The sequence below is a fragment of the Buceros rhinoceros genome, unplaced genomic scaffold, assembly GCF_000710305.1.
Source record: "Buceros rhinoceros silvestris isolate BGI_N320 unplaced genomic scaffold, ASM71030v1 scaffold20555, whole genome shotgun sequence".
Taxonomy (NCBI): Eukaryota; Metazoa; Chordata; class Aves; order Bucerotiformes; family Bucerotidae; genus Buceros; species Buceros rhinoceros.
The window spans coordinates 2,219-11,877 of NW_010411445.1; the positions used below are offsets into that span (position 1 = coordinate 2,219).

General features: G+C 45.5%; 1 protein-coding gene across 1 annotated transcript in view; it reads right to left on the reverse strand.

The window, feature by feature from the left end:
- Window positions 1-115: 115 nt before the first annotated feature.
- ODF2 (outer dense fiber of sperm tails 2) overlaps window positions 116-9,659 on the reverse strand; it is a 15,661-nt gene continuing 6,117 nt past the window's right edge. The window contains exons 8-19 of the mRNA XM_010136029.1: window positions 9,503-9,574; window positions 8,802-8,918; window positions 7,725-7,910; window positions 6,801-6,910; window positions 5,377-5,522; window positions 4,620-4,744; window positions 3,870-3,974; window positions 3,147-3,305; window positions 2,212-2,312; window positions 1,339-1,501; window positions 864-989; window positions 116-289 (exon numbers count right to left, since the gene is read on the reverse strand). Of these exons, the coding sequence (XP_010134331.1) occupies window positions 116-289; window positions 864-989; window positions 1,339-1,501; window positions 2,212-2,312; window positions 3,147-3,305; window positions 3,870-3,974; window positions 4,620-4,744; window positions 5,377-5,522; window positions 6,801-6,910; window positions 7,725-7,910; window positions 8,802-8,918; window positions 9,503-9,574 (1,584 nt within the window). The remainder of the gene's footprint in view (window positions 290-863; window positions 990-1,338; window positions 1,502-2,211; window positions 2,313-3,146; window positions 3,306-3,869; window positions 3,975-4,619; window positions 4,745-5,376; window positions 5,523-6,800; window positions 6,911-7,724; window positions 7,911-8,801; window positions 8,919-9,502; window positions 9,575-9,659) is intronic.

Sequence of the window (9,659 nt, forward strand, 5' to 3'; positions counted from 1 at the left end):
AAGAGGAAAACACCTCCTGACAGTGACCCGGAAACACCAACCTATTTCTAAATAACACATGGCTTCCAAATAGGGCTCCCGTTGTGCTTAAGAGGGTGTAAGGGGACCATCGTCCTCATGGAGGAGAACGAGAGCGGCTGGAGGAGCCCAGCAAGGCACTTTCTCCAAAAACATGGTCATAGGAAGACTTGAGAAACTGGACGTAGTTTTGCATGCTGCGGTTGGTGCTCTCCGACTGCTCCAACCGATCCTTCAAATCCTGCAGACGGCTTTCGTAGCGGCGCTCTGCCTGCACGGAGAAGCACAAACACAGGCTGAAAGACAGCAACAATTGTCCTGTTCGCATTAAAATCAATCTGTTCCCCAGAAGCGTTGAGCACAGCAAGAATCAGCACAGCAGTAACGACCCTACCATCAACTCTGCTGTGACATTTATAACTTGTTCTGCTCATTTTCAACGACAGTCAGTGACCCACCGATAAAAACAGGAGACAAAGTGGCGAATCACTTGGGCTTCTAAAGCTGATTCGCCGTAGTTACGAGGCATTACACCTTTTTCAGATAACCTAGCACCGCACATGAAGTTGAAATTTGTCCACGGTAGCTGGTGAAAAACTCATTTGAACATCAGAAAGGGCTGATTCTTTTCTTATACACACGTAAGTTTAGAGCACGTTCACTCAGATCGCTGCTGTAAGTCACAAGCAAATGAGAGTCCATGCTCCTGGATCAGACACGTCATACCACGCATCCATGCCTCACGTTCAGTCACAGCCCTGCGTGACCTCGGCAGCACGTCCGCAGGACGCTGGTCTATGCCGACACCACCAGCACAGCAAGAGCATCCCTTGCAAGTCACTCACATCCTCTTTGCTCTGACGCAACTGGTTCAGCTCCGCTTTATTCCTGCTCAGCTGCGTCTCCAGATCCAACATCTTGGACTGGGCTGCCCTCTCTCTAGACGTGGCTCGTTCTCGAGTTTGTTCCACCTACACGCAACAACAGAACAACAGCTTCGTTAAAGGGTGGTCTATGGAAGAACGATTCTCCCCTACCCCGTTGCCCACGAAAGCCCTGGAAGATTTAACTGGACACATTCTCACACATAAGCCTTGTGCTTTCCTCTCTTCTGTTGCCACCTGGAGCACGGGGTTCAGTTTCTCAGTGGTTTAAGTGCTGACAAAGAGCACCAGCACGTTTTATTACTTGTACTGCACTGAACGTGATGATTTCATTAATTTGCTCAGAGGCTGAGGAGCTACTTCCAGCATTCTTGCTGTTCCCCTTTTACAGGCTGGGTAGTTGTGGGAGAATTCGCAATCACAAGGAATGACTTACCTGTCTTCTGGCATCCTCAATGGCCATCTCCAACTGACGCGCCAAGGAGCTGCACTCACGGGTCTTCTCCTCTAACCGCAGCTGACACTGGAGGATGGACTCCTCGCGCTTTGCTATGACCTGAAGGGATTCTATGTTCTGGGCACTCATGGTCTCTAGTTTTCTAGGTCAAGACAATAAGGGAAGGAAGCCTATTCATTTTAAATGGAGGGTGTTTCAGTCTGCCTTTTTATCAGGTCCTGACAGGAGCTGCACTCACGGGTCTTCTCCTCTAACCGCAGCTGACACTGGAGGATGGACTCCTCGCGCTTTGCTATGACCTGAAGGGATTCTATGTTCTGGGCACTCATGGTCTCTAGTTTTCTAGGTCAAGACAATAAGGGAAGGAAGCCTATTCATTTTAAATGGAGGGTGTTTCAGTCTGCCTTTTTATCAGGTCCTGACAAAGCAGGGAAAAGAGCTCCAGAAAACACTTCTCCATTTCTCAAATCACAATTGCAACAATTGAAGGACACCGAGTACCCACATACCTGCATTTTCCCATTGTCACTAAAAAGAATTCACAAACATACGTAAAAATACAGTAGCACGTAGTAACCTCAGAATTGTCAGGTAGATTGGGCCAGGAGCTGGTTTATCTGCTGTGCGAGCCACCATCCTTCCTAACCACACTCAAAATACGTGCTGCAAAAACACGTAACTCTCCCTCCAGTGGACAGCTACTGATTAGAGACCCCTGAGGGATAAGCAAATGCACAGAAACCTGGAGGCGTGGCGGGGGACTGCAACAAGACTGAAGCTGTTTCAATCTCCTGAAAAAAATAAAGGGAAGAGGGTGGAAACGGAAGATTAAGAGAGCCTAATATTTCTAACCTTTCTAGCTCCTCCACCTTCAAGGTGAGCTGCTTTTTCTCTTCCTGGGCAGATTGATACCTCTCTCTTGTCATCTCCATTTTGGCCCCCTGGAGCTCAATCTAAAAATTACAGTAAGTGATTACTTTACAGAGTAGTCACCACATACACGCAACCAATCATTTCAAACATAGGCAGCTCTCCGGGAGGAACCATGCTTAGCACTGCAGAGCCCCAGAAAAGGAACAGTGGACAGAAAAGCAAAGCACTAAACACCCATTTTGCTGGTGCTTCCAGTTAGTGTCTGGGAAGGCACAAGAACATCCTTCCTTTCCAGTGAAAAGGCCGGTCCGTAAGGGCAGAGCAGCCGCCTGCAAGGACAGCGAAGCGCATACATGAAGAGCAGCCCACAAAGGAGCCTGAAATACCAGGAATGCTTGTAACTCCAACCCGACCAGAGCAAAGCAGCGAGACTGCGAGATTGCTGGCTGTGTCTAGAGGCATGGCTGCAGGAGTCACGCCGGCCGGTAACCGTCCTGCAACACCTACCATGTCCTCCTGGAAACAGAAAACAGGGACTGGGAAAACAACCTGAAAGCAGGATGAGAAAACAAGGCTGGGACAGCATTCTCAGCAGAAACCCGCAGGAGGGAAAGCTGACAAGATGATGGAAGCAACAGCAGCGAGCGTTGGCATTAGCAAGTGTTGTCACTGCTGCTGTCCCAGAAAGATTCTGCACCAAGGGATGAGCAACCTTTCACACAGTGAGGAATGCCACGCCACTAACTTCTTGCACAAAGACATAGCACGCACCTTTATTTTGCCGAGCACGTTTAATCTTTGCAAAAAGAGATGACAGCAGAGGCAAAGTTTGAACCTTCCCGAGACCGGACATTGATCTCGGCCTCACAGCCTGGCGACTGCTGTGCTGCGTGTTCTTTCTGCCAGTTCCTTACCCGCTGACGAAGATCTGCGACCTGGGCAGACAGGTCCACGTTCTTTTTCTCGTAATTCTGAAGCTGGTCCTGACATTCTGCTAGCAGGGTCTCCTTCATCTTTAGGATCTCAGGCAGGTTTTCCAGTTCCACAAGCTGACTCTGGAATTGCTTACGCACCTACAGCCAAAGGAGAGAACGTGAGGGACTTTCAAATGTTCATAGAGTCAAAACTAAAAATTTTCTCAACTTCAGTGAAGCTTTATGAGTCTGCAACCATGACGACACTGTGTGGATATTTAGTCAGTGTTGGAGCTCAAAGCCTAAGGTGTTCTCCTACTCCAGAAGACTCTCTCTCAGGATTTGGCATTCCCTAGAGATGGAGTGAGAATGAGTATTTTGGACCCTGAGCTTCAATTATACTAGCCGCTTGCTCTTCTTTGAGGACAGCTATTCCACATCAGAAAATGGTGTAAGCTGGATAGTCCACTGTTCTGAACCACTATCTCTGCAGCAAAGGACACACTAAGCAATCTAAACACCTCTGGAGAACACCATATAGTCCAAAACAAGTTGCTAAATGTTCAATAAATTTTTCAGAACGAACAAGCCCTCAGAAAAACTCATGGAAAAGGCAAACTCAGGTAAGGTTTTTATTCTCTGTTCACAGCCATCTTTCACTACACTCAAAACACGAAGACACAGGAATGTCTACGACATATCAGTCTTTAGAGGAATAGTTACCAGTTCAATCTCCTCGTTCATCTCATCCTTTAGTGCCTTGTTCTCTTTCTCACACTTCTCCAGCTTTGCTGCCATGTTTTCTGCTTCCATTTGGCTCTTCAGCACCTGGACATACAAAAACCCACACACTTGATCTGTGAGATACAGTTTTCACAAAACTTTGGAGTAACTAACTAGGGTAACTAACTGCCCAAGGACTGGCAACAAGTTTCTTGCCGCACAACCACCACCCCAGAACTGTATTTGGAAGGTCACTTTCTGCTTCTGCCACCTGGATAACTTGGGCTTTCCACCAAATGTTCTTCCCTTCTGCCTTTACCTTCCTACTACCACAACATCTAAAATCCCCCCAAAAGCAGTCAAGGAACAGTACTTGCCACACCAAGAAGAAAAAAAATCTCACTATTTTCCTTCACCTTTTGAAAAGGAGCAGGGAAAAGTGAAATAATTAAACCCAGTCTTTTGTTTTCTATTAATCAAGATCTCTGCTGTGGGAGTCAGCTTTTCCTAACGACCAAGTTCTCAGCACAGTGAGAAAGGCAAGTCTTCCACTCTTCGGCACACAGCACACGGCAGCCTGGGTGCTGCTGTTTGAGAAAAAGCCCATTTAATAGAGACAAAAGAACCAAAAACCACATACAACTGCAACATCCCCCAAGAGCAAACAAAGGGTTAAGGCGTTACAGAATAAGCCACAGCAGTGAAGGGATAAAACATGTTTGTGCAAGGGCTGGAGGTTTTGACGTCTACCTGTGACTTGCAGTTTTTAATCAACCCTTCGTAGTTCCTGACAGAGTTCTTGAGCTGCTGCACTTCCATCTGCACTTGGTTCAGCTTCTCCTGCATTGGGAACAGAAAATACCGCCCATCGAGTGCTGCACGTAACCACTACACAAACTGTCCAGCGCTGTCTAGACTAAGAAAAGAGATTTTGTCAGTCTAGGCTGGCCAAACTTTCCAGATTTCAGCGGATTGCGAAGTTCACGCCAGCAGAGCACAGAGGTCTGTGATGGATGTGTCATCTTTCCACCTGCCCGAAGGAGCTGTGCTACTTGGATTCGAGCCACTTCTGACTTGGATCAGCACCGGCTTCCCAAGAAGAAAATTATGCAGGTCGTCTCCAAGATCACCAGCAGTAAGTGATGACAGGAGAAATATGCCAGCCAGTTTTTTTATTCTGGAGATTACCATTCTCTCCTCATAAGCTACAGTTTTTTCTGTTGCTGCTGTTCCAGCAGCACGGAGATGTAAGGACAAGATGTAAGATCCCAGCTAGAAAAACCTGAGTTGGAGATACTCCAAGCTAAAATGCAGAATAAACCCAGTCCTCCCAGAATGTTCATGTTCTTTATGTCTCTTCCCAGCGTACTTGCCCTATCGTACGCAGGTTACAGTAAAACTGGTTTGAAACTAAGTGGCAGCAATGGGTGCAATTCAACTCTGCCCTCAGAGGTCAAGTAAATGATCATAATTTATCCTTATTTCCCCCAGCACTTCAGCTTGAAACCCCAGCTGACCTTCAGCCTTTCGTTCTCCGTTTGGAAAGAAGTGGTCTCTGTAGCCTGTCGATGAAGTTTATTCTCCCAAGCTTCCCTGTCCTCCAGCATCTTGTCCTCCAGGGTTTTCTGCTGTTCCACCAACTCTGCAACATGCCTGCCATACAGAGAGAAAATTAATCCTTAAGCGACAAGAAAGAATAAGAATCCTAACCGTCAGAATTGCTTCAGAAACATGGCTTTTCCCTATCCTTTTGTCTTCCTCCTCCAGACACATTCGCACACCTATCTGTTACACCAATCTACCACCTCAGCCTTCTCAGCCTGCTGGAAATTAAGTCAGGTTGTTCCCCTGGAGCAAAAATGCCACCAAGATACACAGAGGGACTTCTCATCTTGTACCTGCCTATTTTTTCCTACAGCAATAACTGTACTGCAGTGACACCAACACATTCAATTAGCTTCAAAACATAATTGGCACCACCTATACTGCCTATCTCTTCTAATCCCTTCCATACAAGCATCTCAAACAGATCTCAGAAGACGGACAACCCTTAAATCTTTCTACGCGTTACCAAGTGGCAAAGAAATGGAGAGTTTTAAGGGTCAGCAAACCCTTAAAAATCCTGCCTTTGCTGTGGCAGCCAGCAGCAGAAGCCACACCTCTCTCTCTCTCTCTCCTCAAACTCTGCTCTGCCCCCTCGGCACTGTGGGATTTCTTCAAGAAAATGGGCATATTTTGGGCAATCCAGAATCTTATTTTGAGTTAGCAAAGTTATAATTCTAAAGTTCGCTTAAAGTCTGCTTTTAAAATCTGCTGTAGTAGCTAACAGAACCTCGGTTCTCAGGTAGCAAAAGTGCAGTTTTATAAAGTTCTTTGTTTGAAATTACTTATCGGAGCTCTGCAGCTCAGTTATCAAAACTTTAATTAGCAAGGATCCTTGTTTAAAAAACTGCTGAGAAGTGAGAACTCTAAGCCAAGGTCGAATGTCTCATTAACTTCTTGCAGGCGTGTTGAACAAGTTTTCTAAGTGAGGTAATCATAGGGGGGCTTTTCGTTAACCTAATACATAATTAATGACAAGTAATGAATCGTAGTGCCTAAAAATGATGTAACCGATTACTAATGAATTAACTTTTTTAACCAGTGACAAATCATAATGTTTAGATATGATGTAATGGTGTTTACTAATGAATTAGCTATGGTATAAAAATAAGAGCTATCTGGGAATAAATGGACACCTGTCGTTATCACATTGATACGTGTGGCTGTATTGTGTCTAAGCCTCCTGCGTCGGTTTGTTCCTTAACATGGCACTGCGGGTTTTGCTTGGATATTTACAGGCAATCCAGTTCAATTATTCAATTAAACTACCCTTGAACTTAGAGCTCATCCCCACTTATATTTGTTTCTGCACACTAATTTTATTTTAACCTGTTCAACGTAGCAACTTCCTGTTCAAGGTCGCTCTTGTCCTTCACTACTTTGTTGTAGCGACTCGTCCAGGACTCCAGAGCAGTCAGTGCCTCAGTAATGTACTTGTCCTACAAAACAACAGAAACACATGAGGAAAAGGGTGACAGAAATGCCACTGGATTGGGATGTGCAGACAATACGCAGAGCTGCTGATAGGGGTGAGCATGGTATGTGCAGAGACTTCACTAAGACTTTTAAAAAATTGAGGTCAAGTATTTGTTTTTATCCTTCCGGATCCTCCAGGGAGATATGTTCTCCAACTCCACTGCCAGCCCACAGACAAAACAGCAGTGAGGGAGGAAGCCCCTTTGGAAGAAGATGAACTATCGTAACTACAAAGCATATTTAAGATTCTATGAGTGGTTCTGGTCCCTGGAATTCTAAAAACAATGGAAAAACAAATCGAGTAGTGTGAAATCCATGGTCCCTTCTGATTCGTTTTAGGACTCACTTTTCTGCTTACTTTTGACATCCTTCAGTCATTTTTCAACAGGAAATTCCAGCACACCTCTAAGCCTTTGTACTTTTCTGCTCTGACCAGTTTATTGACTAGCAACCAACTCCACTCAGAATTTTGAGCCAAAACCACAAGGCTTTGGTCAACCCTTATATGGTTCTAAAGAACGTGGCAAAAAAAACCCCAAATCTGCTAGTTTAGTACGATCCCAGTTATTGCACGTCCTAAGTTAAGGACATGCAGCAAATATAGAGACCGCTGCGAAAACTGGGTTTGTTCTAAACTTGGCATAAATGGGCCAAGGCTTCAAGACAGAAATAAACCTCGTTGGTTGAAAGCAGAGACTCTGTCCAAGGCTGTACCAGAAGTCAGAGATTTAGATGTATAATCTGAAATGAGGTCTCTCCTCCCGTGGTATCAGGTACCTTCTCTGCCACCTGGGCAGCCAGTTGCTTTGCGTACTCTTCGCTCCGCTCTGCCTGCTCTTCCTGAGCACGGGTGGCTTTCTTCAGAGCCTCTTTATCACCATCTGCCTTCTGCCTTAGCTCTTGCAGTTGTTCCATGACACGTTTCACTTCTGTCTTATGCTCAGCTTCACTGCGCTCCAGATTCTGTGACGAGGGAGAGAACACACCATACGGAATAACACCCTTCTACCTGCATAACAAAACCAGCAACTAACTTCCTAGAAACGGTGGAGAGAGCTGGGCATAAACCCCCAACCTCCAGCCGGGAGGTACCTGCGACTGTTCCACCTACACAATCCTGTCCTATGCTGACAAGACCCATCAGCATGACATGTTTTCCTTTCCTTCCAAGAGCCTTCCGTTCTTCTTTCATAAGCTGCTCTCTAAAATACTGATTTCCTCTCCTGACCAAGACAAATACTGGTCTGCCAGTCTTTTGACCTACCCAAGAACAGTCGTTTTATTAACTGACATGCCCACGTATAATAATATTGCTTTATGCAGCTTTACGCAGAACTAAAGCTCTTCTAAACCGTTAACATTCATATGTTCATCACAACATCAATGGGTTTGTTAAACATAAGGCTTTGATCAAGATGAAAGAGGGGAACTCTCTCCTCCTCACTAATACTGCAGCAAGCATGCATGAGTGTGATCTAACACAGGAACTTAGGGCACAGCATTTTTCCCCAGTAATTAAACAGTTTACCATGTCTTGGTGATTGACTAAACCAAAGCTGCCTTTAAGTAATCACGTAGCAATTAACTTCAAAAAAAACTTAAAATCTAGTAAATGCACATAGACCTTAAGGCTATCATTTTGCCTTATGCACCAAAAGTAAAAAGGTGTTTTCTTTTCTCACTTAATTTGAAAAGCATGCGGTGTGGGAGCAGCATAAACACCGCCAGCCAATATTTCAGGCTCCGAGACACAGTAGAAGCTGTGAGATAGCTGGTGAGTGCTACTTCCCTTGTCAGCCAATTCAGTTTGTGACAGCAAAAGAAGAGACAGTCCCAGGACCACTGAAAACGTACCTTTATCCGTGTAGTCAGACGGTTGTTCTCAGCTTCTTTGTTTCGCAGCTGTGCTTGTAGACGGCCTTTCACAGCCTCCACGGATTTCATAAGTTCATGTGCTGTCTTTGCCTGGTCCTAAACAAGAAGCACAAGACATACACCTTTTTCTTTACAAGCTAACAGCAGGAACACTTCATAATATGTAACAGTCTCAGATTTCTTCACGGAATGATCTCCAGCCACCTCCGCTTTCCTCAGATGGACCCTCACAGCTTTTCTGCTCCGACAAAAGAGGGAACAAATAAGTAGCCATTGATTTTACCTCGGATGTGAATGACTGGCCTGAAATGCTTGTTCTAGGGCAAAGCATTCTCCACGTCTGATCTCTTCTACTACACTCCCCTTTTACCTCCCAAACAGAGGAACAGACTGGAATTCGATATCAGGAACCAACATGACCTTAAACAAAGGCAACTCAGCAATAAGCCCAAGCGAAGAGAACACTACCCGTTCATCTTCGTGACAGGGGACTTCATAGCTGAATGCAGAGCCCACAACTGTGCGGGAATAAGTAGCTGTCTGTCTAGTGACACAAGCAAGCTGGTCCTCAGGTCCCTTGAAAAGCAATCATCTGAGTACAAACCCTTATTTTGGACCATCTGTGGTTCTACAGAACTGGAAGGTGGAGTAGAGAGAGGAAAACAGAAGAAGGAAACTACCTTTTCTGCCTGTAACTGCATGGTAAGATTGTCCACTTCTTTTTCTTTCTCCTGAAGCCTCACCTGAAGCTGCTGTGAAAACACACACCACTCAGATGTTAGGTAACAAACACCTTTAGGTTGGCAGGTGGAGGGGACGAGCTGCCCCCCCCCCGAG